The 20,422-nt window shown below is 41.1% G+C and overlaps 1 protein-coding gene across 1 annotated transcript in view; it reads left to right on the top strand.

The window, feature by feature from the left end:
* LOC116899052 (roundabout homolog 1-like) overlaps positions 1-1,632 on the top strand; it is a 573,719-nt gene extending 572,087 nt beyond the window's left edge. Inside the window, exon 3 of the mRNA XM_032900524.1 lies at positions 972-1,632. Coding sequence (XP_032756415.1) covers positions 972-1,306 — 335 coding nt within the window. The 3' untranslated portion in view covers positions 1,307-1,632. The remainder of the gene's footprint in view (positions 1-971) is intronic.
* The last annotated feature ends 18,790 nt before the right edge of the window (positions 1,633-20,422 follow it).

The raw sequence follows: 20,422 nt of genomic DNA, 5'->3' as shown, positions 1-20,422 counted from the left end.
CTGGTTAAAGGAGGATTCTGGGAATGTATGCTATTGCTGGCAATATTCCAGAACCTCTTTAGCCGGTGCTATTCCTCTGCGAAGAAAGGCAATGTTCTCGCTTCTTATCCTGCTGCAGAAATAAACGATGATGACCGAGGGACAGAGGGCTTACCTGCTTCCCGGTTCCGGGTTACAGCCCATCCGGGCAGAGAAGCAAGCCTACCGGAACTTACAGCAGGTAGTCCTGCTACACCCATCATCGAGAACAGAAAACCATGGGCGAATGCACTCATGCTTGTCTTCAGCTCACTTTTCCTGTTCTGTCTTTCTAAAAATTCTTCTCTCATATACTACATTCTAACTGCAATGTCAACTCCTGGTTCTCTTCCTCCTTGCCACATGCCCACACAAGATCCACTCCTCCTTCATTTGCCTTCAGAACAGAGCAGGCCTCCCAGGGCTACCATCCAAACATGACATATCAAGTTGCAATATGTCCCGTTCTTATATAATCTGAAATCTCAGGTCCAGGGACCGGTGCCACCAACAATGGGCAGCTCTTCCCACCTCAATCATGTAATTAAGATAAACCCCCGCAGATCTGCCCAATGGACCAACTTAATGTACAACCTTGAACCACCCTTCTTGGGTGAGTCTTGATTACTTCCAGTTGCCAACTGAAACTAGACATCACACATACCATTTGAAAAAGGTTTTAAAAAGACATTCCCATGGTTTCTGCAAGGACCAGCATGCAGCATCTATACAGGCAGAGTTAAACAGGAGGATTTTTCTAAGTACAGAGTCAAAAAGCGTTCAGAAATGGCAGCCGTGGACAAGGTGGACCCTGGGAGTGTTTCAAACCAAGGTTAGGAAGGACGCGTCCATTCGAGGCGATGTTTAAATAGCGTCCAATCTGTGCTTCTGACGCGAGAGACCTTTAACCGTTTTCAGATGAAATATCAAACGTTTGTTCAACTCTTCTGCAGGCTCCCGTCTCCGTCAGGAAGATTTCCCACCGCGCATTGTTGAGCACCCTTCAGACCTGATCGTCTCTAAAGGGGAACCCGCCACCCTCAACTGTAAAGCTGAAGGCCGCCCTACCCCGACTATAGAATGGTACAAGGGCGGGGAAAGAGTGGAAACGGACAAAGACGACCCTCGCTCACACCGGATGCTGCTGCCAAGTGGATCTTTATTTTTCTTACGCATAGTGCATGGACGGAAGAGTAGGCCCGACGAAGGGGTCTACATCTGTGTAGCAAGGAATTACCTCGGAGAGGCTGTGAGCCACAACGCGTCGCTGGAGGTAGCTAGTAAGTAACGTGAGCTCTCTTTTCCGGGGGAAATTGCATGGTGGGATCATGCACGTTGGCAGTGGCAGTAAGAAATAGCGCCCATGTTCCAGACTTTGTAGGAGGAGAGTCTAGCTGTGTATGAACAGAGCTTCTTGTGTCCCTTTTCCTCACTCCTCGTCCTTTTTGGGTGTTCAGTGTGAGTCGCATTACACAGAGATACAGAAATGGTTTTCTGCCGAGTGTTTTCACTGAGACCCCTGTCTTCCCCTCTGTGATTGGGTGAATCTCAGAAGACAGTTTGAAACTTGGAATTTTGTTGAGATTCTATAGACTATAAGGACTTAGAAGTTGGACTAAATGTACTTTTTTTAAATTATGCTATGGTTAGAGATAGCCCCCATAGATCCATGCGTTTGAATAAACCTATAGGGGCCAGGGAGAGGAATGCAGTGGTTTGAGTATGTCTAGCTCAGGGAGTGACACTATTTGGAGGTGTGGCCTTGTTGGCATAGGTGTGTCACTGTGAGCTTGGGCTCTAAAACCCTCATCCTCACTTCTTGGAAGCCAGTCTTCTCCAGTCTGCCCCTGACTTCCTTTGGGTAAGGATGTAGAACTCTCAGCTCGTCCAGTGCCATGCCTGCCTGGATGCTGCCGTGCTCCATCTTGATGATAATGGACTGAACCTCTGAGCCTGTAAGCCAGCCCCAGTTAAATGTTGTCCTTATAAGAGTTGCATTGGTCATGGTATCTGTTCACAGCAGTAAGACCCTGACTAAGACACCTTCCATTGTTTGTTCTAGCTGTGTTGAATGAGTAAGATTTAGTTTGTAAGTTATGTAGTATGCCATGCCAGAAATTGTATTTGGATGCTTCCTACCCTGTGATGGTAGCAAGGCTTGGGGAGAAACAGGTGTATGGTATCCTGATGCCTTTGCTTACTTCCTGCTAATTTCTGCACATATCCAATACAGCGCTTCTGAAATGATCACAAAAGGGATTTGTTGAATTATTAAATTGCTATATTTGTACTATTGATATTCATTGTATTTGATATGAATCTGACTTCTCTTCTTACCCCTATTCAGAGGGTAGTTAAAACGTTCCCTTCACTTGAAAGAATCCTGTTATGCATGTGTCAGAAATCTGTAATTTATACAAAGGGGCTGGAAAAAGAAGTAAGAGTCACATGAATTAATTTGAAATATATTTAATTACTTATGGATCTTTTAATATATGCTTGGGGTGTCTCAGGAGAACTCATATTCTAGCATGAATAATGTCCTAGCTTTATTTAAATATCTTTTCATAGTCTTTTTCATTCAACTAGAACTTGAACACATAGCTCCACACATAAATAATTACATTTAGAGATAAATCATAATATTAACATAGAATGAGCTCCAAAGTTAGTAAATGGTTTGGAACCACCCCCCTTACTAAGGTTTATGGTACTCACATTGAGATATACTGCCCAAAATAACTGATATTAAGGGAAAACAGAAAATATAAGTAAATCATATAAAAATAACCACTTTCATTCACATTAAGATTTTCTTAGTTTTTGTTCTGTTTTGAGTCAGGATTTTACTGTGTACTGAATTCTGGCCTTCAGTTTTCAAGTGTCCTGCCTCAGCTTCCTCAAAGCTGGGGTCACAGACCTTGCCACACATTCATTTCAAACTCTAAAAGTGGTTCCATGAAACCTGCTTCTTGTTTAAATCAATAAGCCATAAACCTTATTCTTATTGACTTGACTCAAAGCGAAGGTCTCGGAACTAAATTCATAAGAGACACGGAAGCTTCGATCCCAGCATTTTATTTTAAGCTCAACGTTAGAGAGAATATAATAAAAACACTTGAATGCCTCCCTGTTTATAAACATGTGTACATGTTTTGACAGTCATCATCCACACCTCTGTAATTTTTATCAATTTTTTTTATAGAATAATCATTCTTCATTGAGGTAAAATTGAAGTAGGTAAAATCCAAAAATAAATGCAGACGATGATCAGAAAAGCTAGTAGAGCAGATGCGTGTTGTTTCCTAATTGCGTTAAAAACAGCAAGCCGAACAAATAAAAAAGGGGAGAGAGATGCAAAACAAACAAACAAACAAACAAACAAACAAACAAACAAACAAACAAACCCCCCAAACCAGTGGGAACCCCGAAGGCCGGAAGGAAACCCACAGGCAGTGAACTGTGTGCTAACAGATGGAGCAAACCAATCATGCTTCCCTGCGGTCCTCCTCTGCGCCACTTCTGTCCCTTTCAGTAGTTAGGAGGTAGTTAGAGACCTGATTTGATCGACCTGTCTCTTGTAGAGCTTCCTTTACAAAACACGTCCAGCTTCACGACACCCTGCCTGAATGGGCTTTTAGAAAGCTTCTCCTTTGGCTAAAGGCTTCTGTGCATGCATTTTAAAGACAGTGTTAGTTTCTAGTTAAGTTTCCTATCAAGTTAGACATCTCATCATCTTGAGAATTTTGGTAAATACTTTCATGGAAATCGAAACCAAATTCAGAGCACTTTATGGTCAATTCACAGATTTTTTAGCCCTGTGCTCCTCCCTGTGTTCCAAATACAAAGGAATATTATAATTTACTGACTGTAGTAGAAACATTTAAAAATGTTGTAAGAAAATACTTAGAATAGAGAAGTGTATAAATATTTTCTACTTCTCAAATTTAGTAAGGTATTAATGGCAGTTTGATATATGTGTCCTCACTAAAGATAATAACGTTTTCCACATGTAGGCCGCCAGTTAGACCAGAACCGTTTATTGAGAATGCTTTATTTATTTTTTTTTCACTGCATGGTTTTGACTTCTTTGTCAAAGATCAAGTGACCATAGGTGTGTGGGTTTATTTCTGGGTCTTCAATTTTATTCCAGTATTATTTTTTTTATCACTATTGCTCTGTAGTACAGCATGAGGTCAGGGATGGTGATTTCTCCAGAAGTTCTTTTATTGCTGAGAATGGTTTTTGCTATCCTGGGTTTTTTGTTGTTCCAGATGAATTTGAGAATCGCCCTATCTCTGTGAGGAATTGAGTTGGAATTTTGTAGATTGCTTTTAGTAGGACGGCCATTTTAACTCTGTTAATTCTACCAATCTGTGAACATGGGAGGTCTCTCTCTTTTCTGAGATCTTCGTCTATTTCTTTCTTGAGAGACTCGGAAGTTCTTGTCCTACAGATCTCTCACTTATTTGTGACTATTGTGAAGGGTGTTTTCCCCCCATTTTCTTTCCCAGCCTGTTTATCGTTTGTATAAAGGCAGACCACTGATTTATTGAGTTACTTTTATATCCTTCCACTTTGCTCAGTTGTTTGTCGGCTGGAGAAGTTCTCTGGTTAAAAAATTTTGGGTCTCCTGTCCAAAGGAAATGCAGGACAAAAATGGAGCAGAGACTGAAAGGAACACCACCCAATGGCTGGCCCAACTTGGGCTTTATTCGGTGCACACAACAAATCCTGAGACTATTACTGAGGCTGTATTATGTGCCCAGTCAGGAGCCGAGATGGCTTTCTTCTGAGAGGCTGTCTTAGCAGCTGACTGAGACAAATGCAGAAATACTTAAAGCCAACCGTGGGATTGAGGTTGGGACTATTATGGAAGAGTTAGAAGGATGGAAGGAGCTGAATGGAATTGAAACCCTATAGGAAGAACAACAGTGTCAAATCATTCAGTCCCCTCAGAGCTCCCAGACACTAAGTCAGAAACTAAGGAAGATACAGGGGCTGGGTTCTGGCCCCGGGCACAGGTGTAGCAGAGGTCGGCCTTGTCTGGCCTCAGTGGGAGAGGATGCGCTTAATCCTGTGGAAACTTGATGCCCCAGGGAAGAGAGATGCTGGTGGGGGCGAAGTTGGTGTAGGTGGGCAAGTGGGGGAGCATCCTTTTAGCGGTGGGGAGTAGGGGGCATGGGGTGAAGAACTCAGGGAAGGGGGACCAGGAAGAGGGCAACTTTTCAAATTTAAATAAACAAAATAATTTAATAAAGATTTAAAAATGAAAGATAATAATGTTTTGAAATCCTGAAGAAGTTTGACTTGAGTGGAGTGGTCTTCACACTACTTTAATTACAGTGAGCAGAAGCAGCTTGTTTACTGGACCCTGTGTTAGCTTCCATCACCCGCCCCGAGACAGGCATTTCTGTGTTCCGAATGCTTAGAAAGTATTATTTAGTAAAAAAAAAAAAAAATCTCCTTTAGCACACTGCAAATCAACATGTAGCAATTTAAATCACACTGTTTAACTCATTAATTTTGGACAGTTGATATTACTTTTGTTCCATTTCCTGATTATGTTCTAAATCCCAAATCAGCCCTTTGGTATGGTCTGTCCTTGATCAAGTCTGTTGATGGTAAGGGCAGACGTCAGCCATGTTAGGTGCAGAAAGCCTGAGAATGCTGTTAAAGTTTGCTTTGTTTTGTTTTCCCTAGAATATCCCGTTGTTTGTTTTTCTACACATTTCCTTAGTTGAGGTGCCATGAGTAAAATAACCGTTCTTACGCTCACTCCCCAAGGCTCAGCCAGGAAGCCAGAGATTGCATCTAATTTCACAGTGATGCTGTGGCCTCAGTAACAGCATTAACACAAGTGTCTTGAGGCAGCGTGGGTCTCAGGGAGCAGTTGTTGGTAATGCCTTTAAAAACATTTTTTCTGTGTTTTGCTTGTGTTTCAACCAAGTCTTACAGCTGTAACAACAACTGGAGTTCGTGGTTCCTAGTATTTGTCAATCCCTTAGACTTAAAAAAAAATATAGAATACTCATTATGTCTTCATTTCTATGTAGAAATAATAATATTCTTGACTATTGCACATTGATATTTTTGTTAGAGATACTGTAACTATGAAACTGCCTGGGGTGGTTGGTTATATTTAGGAATTTCTTGTTTCTTTGTCATCTGTATTATCATGATAAGTAGGAGAGATGATATTTCTAGGCCTATGCTTGTCCTATAGTAAAATTGCATTCCCCTTTCTTAAAAATTTAGTTCTCATGCAGTTATACTTGCTCCATATAATTACAGAATCTGAAAATTGTAACAAGAAATGCTGAACAGTGCTTATTTCCAATATTCATACCAGGAAGTCTGGAAACTTTGGCTTTGCAAGAGAAGAAACTTTTAGTATTGGATGTATTTTCCTAAATTGTTTTTCAATTATTATTTTTTTGTGGAGCAGGAATAACATATAGCTGATAGATCTGAATCAGATCATAGATACTTGAAGATGTTGTTTTTGTAATTTATGAAAACTCGTATGTGTTTTAGATTCAACTCAGCTATCCAAGATGGTCTCCCTGCCAGCCAGGCTTTACAGTTTGTGATGAATCACGCTATTAAATAGAGTTTAAGTTATGTTTTAGGAAAGTTCTTATTGCCCTGTTCTGCTACACTCAAATATATTTTGTGCCCAGTACAAATGGATAGTGTAATCTTTGATACAATATATTTCGCAAGTGCTTTGATCTTGGATAATTACACTCACTTTTGAGAAAAATTATTTCGAACCTTGCCCCTTATGGTTCTCATTGTAGAACATAGCTCTCGATGTCATCTGCTAAGCAGAGAACCATCAGCATATGGTTGTTTGCTTCCTATTTAAGCTGTTTTCTCCTGAGGGAGAAGCATTCCCTTAGGTCTAGGCAGACATCTGCTCATGTTCTTAGCAGCAAAACCAGAGGAGTAGGCTATTGCTCGGGACATAATTGTTGTATTAATAAATCAAAGATAGTCTTTTTACAGTTTATTCACTGCATATCTACAAACTTGACTTTGGGGTAAAACATATGTCAAAGACACATTTTTTGAGTCCTCTTAATAATTTATTATATTTTGATAGTATCAGTAAATAATAATTCCCAAGATAATGTAGACTCACAACTATCCAGTTCTCTTCATTTGGATAAAAAGAGAAGGCCAGAAAAAGCAAGTTAATCTTATGTGTGAAATAGACATGAACATTGGCTAATAGAATAATATGTTTGCAAAATATATTCGTGGATGATGAAAATGTTCCTCTTAGGGGTTCAAATGGTTCTGGTGAAATGGACTGGAAAAAAATTGCTACTTATATTTATTTATTTATTTTGAGACAGGGTCTCGCTGTAGCTCTGGCTGACTTAGAGCTGTCTTGGAACTTACTATGTAGACCAAGCTGGCCTCGAACTCAGAGATCCACCTGCCTCTGCCTCCCAAGTGCAGTGATTGAAGGCATGGGCTATACCGGCTATAAAATAAGAACTTAAAAACATATCATTGAGAGGTGTCTGTGTATCATCAGGACAGAATCAGGAGGGAATTCAGTTCATACAGCAGATGGAGGGAAACAGAATCTCAGGTCCTTCCAGTCAGTCTTGGACAGCTTCTAACAAAACATATTTTTTTTTACACTTTTGAGCTTTGCCCTTTTAGGAGTCACTGTGAGGTGGAAAGATGACAGTGATGATCACTTATGCAGAGTGTGAGTTTTAGTAGCCGTTTCAGAGGAAAGGACTGAGTTTGCCAGGCGTTTCGTTTAATTAGTGTCAATCGTCACGTTCTGGTCTATTCTTGTGTGAGGACTACTCTCTAGCAACACAGTGTAGGCTCAAATACACAATGAACTTTTTGATTTATAAAACTTTATCGTTTTTGTTTCATAGATAAAGAACTTCCAGAAGTATGTTTGACTCAGGGTATGTTAGAGGTTCTCGTCACTGCCAGTCACAAGTTAGAGAAGATGATTTTAAAAATCTTGGGTAAACAAAGAAAGCCACCAACCGAAACCTTCTAAAAGCCTGTATTAAATGTTTGTTAATTAAAAGTAATTACATATATTATTTTTGAGAGGTCTCTGGGTACTTTGTAGAGCACTTCTTTGTAGACTTTTTCATTTATTAATTTTGTGTGCACATGGGCATGCCACAGTGAGTGCTTGTTAAGGCTGAATCTCGCTTGTCACGTGGGTCCTGGGTACGGGTATGTGTGTGGCTCAGGTCATCACGTGTGGCATGAGACTCTTGATTCACTGAACCTTCTTACTGTTGCAGTGCGTAGTTACAAGATTGTTTAATCTTGAAATTTTATTCCAAGAGTTTTCGGCAGTTGAAATTGTAGGGAATGGACTTGTATTATGTATGGAATGGTCATATCATCAGATACTCTATATAGAATCGTATTTGATTATGATCTGCCATCATCACTCCTCTCCCTGAGTCTTTCATTCTTTACATTCCTTTTTTTGGAGTACATTTGGTTAATACTCTACCACGGAGCTACAGTCCTCAGTCCTTTCTTACACAACTACAGCAGTTGTTAACTTTATTAGAACAGGTGGGACATTTCCAAGGATGACACGGGCAAGGTAGAGTTCTGGACTGAATATTAGAAAGCTGCCCGCTACTGCGGGACTTGGGGAGGAGTCAGTCAATACAGACGTCCTGGGTGACAGTGACAAGCTCTATCACGAATCTCATGGACCACACTCTTCATTTTCTTAAAAATGGAATGGTAGCTGTACGTGCTGAAAAAATACACAGCCCCTTGTGGTTAGCAGAGAATCAATCCCACATTTACTTTTTTATAAGAACTTCTTGGTAGGCTCTTGTACCAACAGCACTGTCTAGTAAAACAAAAGGTGGATCGCGTTTTCTTTCACACCTATGGGATAACTGTCTCTCTCTTTTTAAGTCCCAGTCATGTACCAATGATTTAAATGCTGAAACCCATCCTTTCATGTTTAGACTGACTTGAGATCATTGGTTTTTAACATTAAAACACTTTTTTGCAGGACATATTTATTTACTATGGACATACATTCTTAGTATAATTAATTTCAATGAAATAAAATATAATTTATCGAAAACTGGCAACTGAAATTGTTCTACCCTTAAATTTGTCAAATTAACATGTAGCATTGTTAAATGCCTTTGTGAAATAAAGTACTTCTGTCCTTATGTTACTTCATAGAGGCAACTTTTTATAATGTATTTAAAAAGTAAATGGAATGTAAAAGTATGGAGAACATATAGCTACAGTATAGGCTATTAAAATTTTTTCTTAAATATATTTCTCTAATCATTCATATACACTCTAATTCTTTCCTAGTAAGTCAAAAACAAATTAAAAACAACAAAACATTCTTGCCTTAATCTTTGCAGGAGGACTAGGTAACCAGGAGTGGGGCAGTGAGCGAAATGTAAATTAGCCATGCAAATAAATGCATTTTGTTCAGTTGTGATGGGTGTCACACGGGGCAAAGAGGACCTGCATTTTATGAAGGTGTTACTAAGAGCAAACAAAAAAATCATTTCAAACTACATGGAGGGCTATGAGAAAATGATAGACTTGGACACACTTGAGAAACTAGCAAGTTCTAAGATCGCTGTGTGAGTAAGGAAGATTGGTAGGGTGTGGTCAGGGCTATGAAATGTAGACTTTCCACCCACAGGAAGGATGCTCTGTGTTCAATTGAAAGATGCCCCAGAAATTTAGACAATGATGGAGCTGACTTGATCTGATTATCAGTTTAAAACATCACATGTGTGGTAACCAAGAATACCTGAGTACCTAATGAGTTAGAAGATGATGAGAAGAGATAAATCAAGGTGGTTGCATTTTCTTTATCCATGCAGAATTGTTGGTGGTTTGAAGTTGGTGATAGGACTTTAGGAGAAAAGGAAGGGTTTGATGCTCATGTTGGAGGGTGACATAGAAGCTGAGAGGTTGTAGAAGATGCAGGTATTCAGGATTGTAAAGCAGGATCAAGTCTATGCAAGAAGCATTAGCAATTTGGAATGTAGGTCGATTGTTCAATGGTTCCCAGCAATTAGTATGCCCATCACAGTCCTAAAATATAGCACTTTCCTTATCTGAAATATCATATTCTGCCTCTTACTCCATTTGTCAACGGCTCAGTACACTTCTCCTTGTCTTGTGTTCAGCCCCTGGCTTGGAGTGCTCCTGTTGTACCCAAAACCCATATTGAGCACACTCCATCAGACTAGAGATGTATCATTTTGCCTTCAGTACCTACCCTTGCCCCATAATTAGTGAGACCAGTTACCATGTTTCTAAGATGTTTCGTTTCCCATGTAGTGAGAATGGTGAAGGATCATAAAACCACTTCAAGGAATGGCCTACACTTTTCCCGTGCTGCTCAGCCAGTACTTTTGTGTATTTCAAACCTTGTATGATCTCCAACGCTTCATTGCAAGCACCTACAACATGGGCTCCTGGTGACTGGATTACTGATCACAATAGTCATTATACAGAACTGTGTCAATCAGCATTCTGAGATAATAAAATGGAAAGGTGGGAAGGTTTTTATATGTGGTTCACAGTGTCATGAGTTTCTTCGGTTCTCTCAGGTTGGGCCTCTGGTGAGGGAGGACATAGGGGAGAGCGTTGAATAGGTAGTAACTCACCTGCTATCAGGTGTAAATGAAAACGTCAAGAAAGGGTCAAGATCACCTTCAAGGGAATCAGACCCAGTACCCTAACCTCCTTTCAGTGGGCCCCATACCTTGAAGCTCCTTCCAACTCCTGCCACAAACTCCTTAGCAGTCACTGGGAAGCGCTGAAGATCTAGACCATGGCAGTCTCCATCAGGGAGTTAGAGGGTAAAGCAGAGGAGGTGCGAATTTGTGACATTCAGCCACAGAAGAAGAACGACGTTTTGTTCTTTAAGGAAAATTAGATAGTAGGATAGGTCATCATGTTCAAGGAAATAGACACACAAAGGTACGAACCTTGTGGCCTCACTCCTTTGTTAAGAGGATGAAGTTAATCTCATGGAACACTGAGGTGGAACAGTGGCTACTGGGGAGTGGGAAAGATGAGAGAAAAAAGCAAAACAAAACAAAAAAAAAGGTAAGGAAACCTGTCTTAGTTGCATTTCAATCCCTTTGGAGGGATGCCATGACCAAGGCAACATATAAAATAAAGCATTTGATTGGGCACCTTTCTTCCGGTTCAGAGGGTGAGCCCGGAACCACCATGGCAGGGAGCACAGCGACTGGCAAGCAGGCCTGGCACTAGAGGAGTAGCTGAGACCTTGCATCCTGGTTTGCAAGTGGAGGCAGAGAGGATAAGAGACTGGGCCTGGTATGAGCTTGTGAAACCTCAAAGCCCACTTCCAGTGACACATCTCCTTTGTCAAGGCCAACCTCCTAATTCTTCCCAAAACAGTCCCACCAACTTGGACCCAAACATCAGATACATTAGCCAAGAGGGGCCATTCTCATTCATTCAATCAGATCACCAGAATAAAACTGGACAGGGAAAGTGAATGGGTTTGTACAGCACAGCAGGGTACCAACTGGACAGTGATTTGAGGTATATTTCCAAATAACTAAACTAGGAAGCAAACTCCCAACACAGGGAAAGATTTGTGTTTCAGGTTATGCACATGCTTAACACACTGATTTTTATCACTACCTGTTTTACAGACATCTGTAGCAAATTAGTATATAGCAAGTCAAAAAGATGTGTGTAAATGTTAGGTCTCAACAAGATGGTATTAATTATTGTTATGTCTCTGGGATTAAGCTTGATGCCTCATCCATGCTGGGTAAAATCTAACTGTCTACCTCTCGATAAAATTATATCTCTACCTCTTAATAACATTTGTCTAACAAGTGTCTTTGTAACGTACTATTTTCCTGGAAAATTTTCTCTCATTCAAAGTTCTGGAATATTTAAGTGTCTTTTTTATGAATATAGCAGTCAAGGAATTTAGTTAACTCTTAATACAAAAATCCAAGGAATTTATTTTTATGCTCTGATATGTAGTAACCCCTACTATGCCCTAAAATGGGTTTCTTGGGGTTTTACTGGACACTATATATATATATATATATATATATGTGTGTGTGTGTGTGTGTGTGTGTGTGTGTGTGTGTGTGTGTGTGTATCAACCTTGCAGCCTTTCCCCTCCCCGAGTCAGTGATTATTTTGTACAATAGTCTTATGATTTCCCTATATATGTTGATTTAAAACTACCCTAATAATCAAGGAGCTCTCTTTACTAACGCAGATTTAATGAGGAATGTAAGGAAAATCTCCATACAGCGATGCTCTCTATGTTCCATGCCTCATTTTATTATTCAGCTTAGGTTTGTGGCAAATGAAACAAAAACTGAAAGAAAAAAATGCAAATAATTAAAACAAGCCTTGAAAGACAACTAGAAATCTAGAAGATACAATATATATAAAAACATTAGAAACATGTATGATGGCTTTGCTGTGTCTGCATAATGGGGAAGGTGAACAGGTTCAGGCATGAGGAGGCCCACAAACCCACTGCAGAGCATGGAATCCTCCTTCACAAAATACGGGTTCTGGACCGGTAGTATTAAGTTTTCCAAATGCTGAGTTTCACTCCAAGTGTGGCAGGCCTGTGTTTTACCACTTTTGCCACATGACTCATAAGGCACGTTCAAGATGGAGACACTCTGGTGTGCATTGACATGAGGTTGACCAGGGCATTGTTTTGAAATTTAAAGAAAATTTGAGAAAATCGAACTGGAATTTCTCACTGATGTTCAGATGCCCTGTAAGCACAGTGTAGTGGAGTTAAAAAAAACAAACAAACAAACAAACAAAAAACAAAGTATGGTTTTAATAATCTAAAAGAGAAATGGTAGCTGGGATGAGTGTGTCTCTTGGTGGGGACATTCTCTTATCAGTGCGGTAGGCTTTTGAGAGACGTTCATGACAGGCGAAGTACGTGATCTAGCACAGTGAGTACTGGGAGCGGGTAGGTTGAGTACGGTGGGCAAGAGACTGTAAAGATAGGAACTCAGGGAAAGAAAAGCTCAAGGAGGATGCAGAGGAAGGCAAGTAGAGTGACAAGGTAGGGATTCAGAAGGAGAATGAGAGAGATGAAGCAACCAAGAGAATGGACGGCAAGTACCAGCAGGACGTAGGGGGCGCTGCAAGTACCAGCAGGACGTAGGGGGCGGTGCAAGCACCAGCAGGGCAGAGGGGGCGGTGCAAGCACCAGCAGGGCAGAGGGGGCGGTGCAAGCACCAGCAGGGCAGAGGGGGCGGTGCAAGCACCAGCAGGGCAGAGGGGGCGCTGCAAGCACCAGCAGGACGTAGGGGGCGGTGCAAGCACCAGCAGGGCAGAGGGGGCGGTGCAAGCACCAGCAGGACGTAGGGGGCGCTGCAAGCACCAGCAGGACGTAGGGGGCGCTGCAAGCACCAGCAGGGCAGAGGGGGCGGTGCAAGCAGCAGCAGGGCAGAGGGGGCGCTGCAAGTACCAGCAGGGCAGAGGGGGCGGTGCAAATACCAGCAGGACGTAGGGGGCGGTGCAAGCACCAGCAGAGTGTAAGGGGCGGTGCAAGCACCAGCAGGACAGAGGGGGCGCTGCAAGACCAGCAGGGCAGAGGGGGCGCTGCAAGCAGCAGCAGGGTGTAGGGGGCGCTGCAAGCAGCAGCAGGGCAGAGGGAGCGCTGCAATAGTGCAAGTCCGAGAGTACAGATCAAACGGGGGTTAGGCTCAGAAGAGCAGAGAAAGATTATTTTCTTAGATAAGTAAGGACAAATAATCTTTACTCTATAAAATATTTATAAATAAATACGAAGTAATTACAACCAGTGGGATGTTAAACAGAGACCAGGCTAGTCCATCCTTTATCATTACTGTTTAGCAAGGAAAGTAATATCTGTAAAATGTCAGATTTTTTTTTTAGAAAGTTCATGACAGCCGATATTTACTTAACATATCCAAGTGTGAAATATTAGGTTCTCTTGTTTACATTTATTAAAATCAAAATTCTGGTAAACGTAGGCTGTATTAATAAAAAACGCAAACATACGAGTAGGGCCATGTGGAAGCCATTTTATCTCTCCCTTTAACTTAGATTAACTTGGCTAAAGATGATTTGTTGTTATAAAAAGAGGCACAGAATAAAAGATTATCCAGCCAGCGTCATTAATACTACTTTTATGCATTATGTTAACAAGAAGTTATTACTTAAATTTGCTCAAAGCCTGTGATATTGCCTAAATCGTCCATTCATTTTCATCCTGATCACAGAGAGACACTTTGTAAAAAATATGGCAGCTCATGTGTTGAAGATTGTCATCGAGTGGACCCTGGTCTTTAATAAAGTAGTTCTGATGGTTAAGTTGTTAAGTAAAATAAAGCGGTTTCTAATTCAGCTCCTTAGTCTCTAAAGGAGAAATGGTGGCCTTTGTCACATTTTGAGCTGTGTCGTGTTTAACCTAGCTTGGAACTGAAGCTTTAATAGTGCGTATGACATTTTACACTTGTCAAGAGAAATAAAGGTTTATGATCAAGATACTAAGGATTCCTGGGTGAGAACATTTTACATCTTATGTAAAATTCTTGGCAAGAATTTTAAAATAAAAGCCAGGGAGTTAAAAAACAAATAGGAAAAGACAGCTCCCTTCCCAACCAGGGTAAGAATTCTGTCTCGGGTGTCTCTGGTTAGTACCCGTGTGCCTTCACTGGGTGATGCTGCAGTGTGCCTAGACTAGGGTCTATTGAGATCCCGTTTGTAAGATTCTTATTCTATTCAGACACCAGAGAACTGGATTAGGAGCCCACATTTGGGGTAAAAGGATGTTGTGAATATTTTAATTGTATTAGCCTAACAGTGCTGTTGTTTTTCCCAGTGACTTTTTGGTTTTCCAATGGATGGGTACTGCATGTTAGAGCTTTATTAGTAAGACTTGCTTATGGAATTTCTTAGACTGTCTGACGTTCTCTGCTTTCCTTTGCAATCTGCCTCTAGAAAGAGCAGGAGAAAAACAAAACAAAATGCAACAACAACAACAACAACAACAACACCCCGCAGTCAGGAAAGCGTGATAGGATGTTTGCATGGCCCATGGCTTGGGAAGCTGTAGGCAATTCTTTTCCTACCTTTCCCTCTCATTTAAAGCCCTCAAAGAACCTTAGACTGTGAGTTGAATCTTTTACACTAGTGGACAACTAAAACCAATCCTCCTTTCTTTTCTTCCTTTACAAATTACGGCTGACGTCTCTCCACAGTCTCACGTGAATGGATCCTCTCAAAACCACCTCCTGGTGCTCCTTAAAGCACCCTCAGTTTTAATGACCAACAATGCATTTCTTTGACTATGTTACAAAGATTTTTTTTCTAATTTTTTGAATTATTTTTATTGTATTTGTATGGATGCTTTTCCTGAATGTATATCCGGGCACGGACATCCTGTAGAGGGTGTTGTATCCCTTGGAGCTGGAGTTACAGATGGTTCTAAGCCACCATCTGGTGCCATAATTGAACCTGGGTCTTCTAGAAGAGCAGCCAGGGCCCTTAATTACTGTGTCTCTGTAACCCCTTGTATTGTTTCATAACCCTCGAGGTTAGTGCTTATTGTAGGCTTCATGGAAACTCTTCAGAGGTGGTGAAATCCATCTTGTCATTACGCTAAGACAAGTTTTTGTTTTAAAGAGCCTGATGCATGCTTGCTAAACAGTTTTGTAAACTATCCAACTGAAGTTATTCCGCCTCTGCAAAGCTCTAATTTTCCTTACCTTACAGTTATGGGGAGCTGCTGTAGATTAGATCTGGGATTTCTTCTACAGACACAAGTGTTGAAGGCTTGAGATCCAGGTGTGTCACAACTGTTGCCAAGAGATGGGTTCTTAAGGAAGCAGAGCCCGGTGGAGGGGTGTTAGATTAGATCAGTGTGAGTGACGTTGAACAGTATATATATAGTGGCTCTCAACCTTCCTGATGCTACAACCCTTTAATACACCTCATGTCGTGGTGATTCCCAAACATAAAATTATCTGGTTGCTACTTCATAACTGTAATTCTGCTACTGTTGTGCATTGTAATATAAATATCTGATATCCAGGATATCTGATACGTTACCCCTCTGAAAAAGTCATTTGAGCCACCCCCAAGGGTTCGCCACCTACATGTCGAGAACTGGTGGTATAGTGGGCTCACAAGGCTTGTTTCCTTTTGTTTCTGGCTACTATGTGGTATGTAGCTTCCTGTGCTATGGTCACTTGCCCTAATGTACTGCCATGGGCCCCAGAAACCAAGCTACAACACAGGTTAAACCTCTGGAACCAAAAGCCCAAATAAGACATTCCTCCTCCTCCTCCTCCTCCTCCTTTTTCTTCCTAATTTTTTTAATTGGGTATTTTTTTATTTACATTTCAATCGTTATCTCCATTCCCATTTTCCCACCCATAACCCCCCTATCCCATCCCTCCTCCCTCTCCTTCTATGAGGGTGTTCCCCCACCTATCCACCCACCCCTTCCTGCCTCCCTGCCCCGACATTCCCCTACACTGAGAGGTCTAGCCTTGGCAGGACCAAGGGCTCCTCCTTCCACTGGTACCCAACAAGGCTATCCTCTGCTACATATGCAGCTTACTGTTCTTTATAGTGATAGAAGCTGAATAGCGTAGAAGCATTATATAAGTTGATGTATAGGAAGGGTTTTGAACTGTGCCCGGTGGATATCAGTAGTAGCTATTATACTATCTGCTATTTACTTTGCCAGGCATATATTAATAAGTGGATTTCTGAAATGTCAATGATACCAATGTATCCCTTCGCATTTGAGGAAGGCAAACTCAAGAATCCTAATGCTATATCTGGCTGCATGTGCGAGGGATAATCTCTTATATTTTACCAGGGCTAGTCATCTCACACACAACAGGATTTCAGATCTGGACAAATATTTATAAAATGATATATAATCCTCACTTATCAGTATACAGTCTCTCTTGCATGACTAATGTAGTTTTTGGTTTTATAAGTCTGCTGTTACTGGCATGGTTCACATTTCAGTATTTCTCTGTGATCCAATTCAAACTATGTTCCATTATATTATTTCTTGGAGTGTTAGAAAAGTTGAAAATGTTTTTGTAAACAAAGTTTAAAAAATACCACCTTTTGGGTGAGATGTGGGAGTTGAGTATTGATGAATAACACTGTGTTGGTTACTTTCCTCCTTCTTGTGATAGAAAGAACTCAAGGGAGAAGAGAATTCCTTTGACTCACTGAGAGTATAGTATGTGCACACTGGCAGTGAGGACCAGGATCTAGTGCCCCTCAGCCCATATGGAGCAGGAAGCGGAGCATGCCGGTACTCGTCTGGCTTCCTCTTTCTTCCATTTACATTCAGCCTGAAACCCCAGCTCCAGAATAGGTCTTCCCACCTCACTTTTAACATGTCTCACAACCACTCTCAAAGGTGTGCCTAGATACTTGTCTCCTAGGTGATTGGAATCCAGTCAGGTTGACAGTGAAGATTAGCCATCACAGATACCGAACAAATATGGAGGATTTAAATCAGCATGATTTCCAAACCAATCTATCAACTCTTGTCTTCTCAGAGAATACGCTGGGTAGCAGAAGGAGGAGGAGGGAGGAGGAGGAGGAGGAGGAGGAGGAGGAAGAGGAGGAGGAGGAAGAGAAAGAGGAAGAGGAGGAGGTGGAGGAGGAAGAGAAGGAGGAAGAGGAGGAGGAGGAAGAGAAGGAGGAGGAGGAGGAAGAGAAGGAGGAAGAGAGGAGGAGGGGGAGGAGGAAGAGAATGAGGAAGAGGAGGAGGAGGAGGGGGAGGAGGGGGGAGGAAAGTAACTGTGTAATGCAAGTCCATGTGTGTGGTACTCTTCATCATTCAGTTGTCTTGAAAATGGTCTGTTTTCATCTGGACTTCTGGGAAATTCCCTTTGTTACATCTGCATTGTGTGTGTGTGTGTGTGTGTGTGTGTGTGTGTGTGTGTGTGTGTGTGTGTGTGTGTGTGTGTGTGTGTTTGTGCATGAGCAAATGTGTATGTATGGGTGTGGATGGCAGATGTGTATCTGTATGTGCTTGTACAGGCTAGTAGTCAACCTTGGATGGTTCTCTTCAGTTGTTTATCCTGGTTGTCTTTGTCTTTTGTTTTTTGTTTTTTGTTTTTTTTTGTTTTTTGTTTTTTGTTTTTTTATCTACTTTTGAGATAGACTTCTCCCCCTGCTTGGTTTTGTTTGTTTCTTTGTTTTATTTTCTAGACAGGATTTTGCTGTGTAGCCATGGCTGTCTTGGAAGTCACTCTGTAGACCAGGATTGCCTCAAACTCAGAGACTCTCCTGCCTCTGCCTCCCAAGTGCTGTGATTTAAAGCTTGTGGGAGGTAGGGACCAGTAGGTCACAGACTTAACTAGGCCAGTGTTCAGCACCTTGCACAAATCTACGTGCCCCTACCTACCTAGTGCTCGGTTAACAGTGCAGCAATATATCTTGCTTTGTATGTAGCCAGGAGTGACCCAATCCAGGTCCTCATGCTTGTGAGGCAGGAACAGTGCCAGCAGAGGGATCTCTCCGTGTCTTTTACTATCTGGAAGAGCATAGTGATCTTATTCAAGATCCCAACTTGGGCAGTTCAAAGATGGAGTTACCTCAGTACTGTCGATGAGATGAGCGCCTTCCAGCCTTTACTTCTACTGTCTAACTTTGTTGTTTATAATTTGCATAATTTACTTCTTGTGAGCTCTTGACCTTACTTATGAAAAATTCTCCTTTCTCTAATGTGGTGACTTTATCCAGGGTTCTTCTTCTTACAGATAACCCAAGGTAAGCAGCTTAACCAGTTAAGTTTAAAGTTGGGTTTGAAGATGGGCCATTCAGCGAAAGTACAGTGGTCCTCATGCCTTTCATCTTATTTATTTGACTGGTTTTGTGGTCTATAGATAAAAATACCAGGTTTCTTGAGGATTTATTGTCGGAAATCTTCTGTCCTTTGCTCTGTGAATTACCTTAGAAGAGAAGATTGACCTCTTTAGTTCATGTATTCAATTTGTCTTCACTTTCTACTGTGTTCTTTGACCCATGACCTCAATCTCTATTCTCACCTGCATCTGGAAGGATTGGTGGCACCTCTGGGTCACTGGTTACTATTTTATTTATCTCTTCTAAAATATTCAGACTTTGGAGATAGATCACCAGTCAGCCAGCACTCTAAACCAGAAAGCCAAGATAGATTTTTCCCTTCAGTTTTCCATCTTCCTATATCCATTTGTGAATGGATGTTGGTTGATAGTTTTCTAAGTAGTGTTAGAATCTTTCTGCTTCATTCCATTGCCTTTGATACCTTCCTAGTTAGTGTCAGTGTCACTTCTCATTGGGATGTCAGCAATAATCTCTTGTAGATGAAAACTCATCTGTGCTTCTAGATTGTTCATTCAGAGGTTCTTACATCTTTTAAAGTTTAAATTCCTTAACAGGATTTGCAAGCATCTGCCTGTGGTGGCTTAGAGCTCACTCCCATCTCTTTGATTCATTCAAGCTATTCATTGCTTCAGAGTTGAGCCATGGCTTCCTTTGGAGTTCCTTTTCTGCAAATCTCCATTTCTGCCCCCATGTCAAGGTTAACCTTCTTGGCACAGCCCTGTATTGCTTTTCACAGCATGTAACCCTTATTATTGTGGTTAAGACTTTACTTGTGTAATTACTGTTTAAAGTATGTGTAGCTTGTAGGGATAAGTGTAGACACAATGGATGTATTGTTACTGATTCATTGTCAGTAAAGATTCTATAAAATGATCCCTCCCAACCAACAACAAAGAAAGGCAGTGTGTATTTTGGGCTGTAAGGGACTCAGGTAAAATTTACACAGTTGTTTCTCAAAGAAAGGAGAAATTGTACAAAAATAACCCCAGTCTTTGCATGGGCTCTGCCTTTCGCTTCTCACTCTGTAGAGATATTCTATAGTCAACTCTAGTAGGAGGTCATGTTTGTGTTTGCACAATTCTGCTAGACTTTTCTTTGTGTTTCTGTTTTGTGAGTGCCTTGCTGTGCTGTGTCAGACTGGTATGCCTTAAGACTCAGCCTGTCAAGTAGTGAGATTTCTGATGTATGGCGTCATGCCTGCTCCAAGTATCTCAAAGACCTTCGGAGCTCATGCAGTATTTAACTTCTGGTGGTTCAACTTACTTCAGTTACCATACTCTAGTAGCCATATTGCTAAGCTTATGACGTTTGATAGGTCAAGTATATTAAACGCATTTCAACTGGTAGTATTTTCAACTTCAAAGGAGATTATCTTGACAAAACCCCATCTGTTTTAATTACTTTCTTGTTTTTATGAATATAAATTTTGACAGTAGTCAGGCAGAAATTACTTATTTTGACTCATATTTTCTTGAAGACTGAGTTTGCC

The sequence above is a fragment of the Rattus rattus genome, chromosome 4 (genome assembly GCF_011064425.1).
Source record: "Rattus rattus isolate New Zealand chromosome 4, Rrattus_CSIRO_v1, whole genome shotgun sequence".
Taxonomy (NCBI): domain Eukaryota; kingdom Metazoa; phylum Chordata; class Mammalia; order Rodentia; family Muridae; genus Rattus; species Rattus rattus.
Note: the sequence above shows the minus strand (reverse complement) of the source record. Positions and strands in the feature narration are given on the sequence as shown.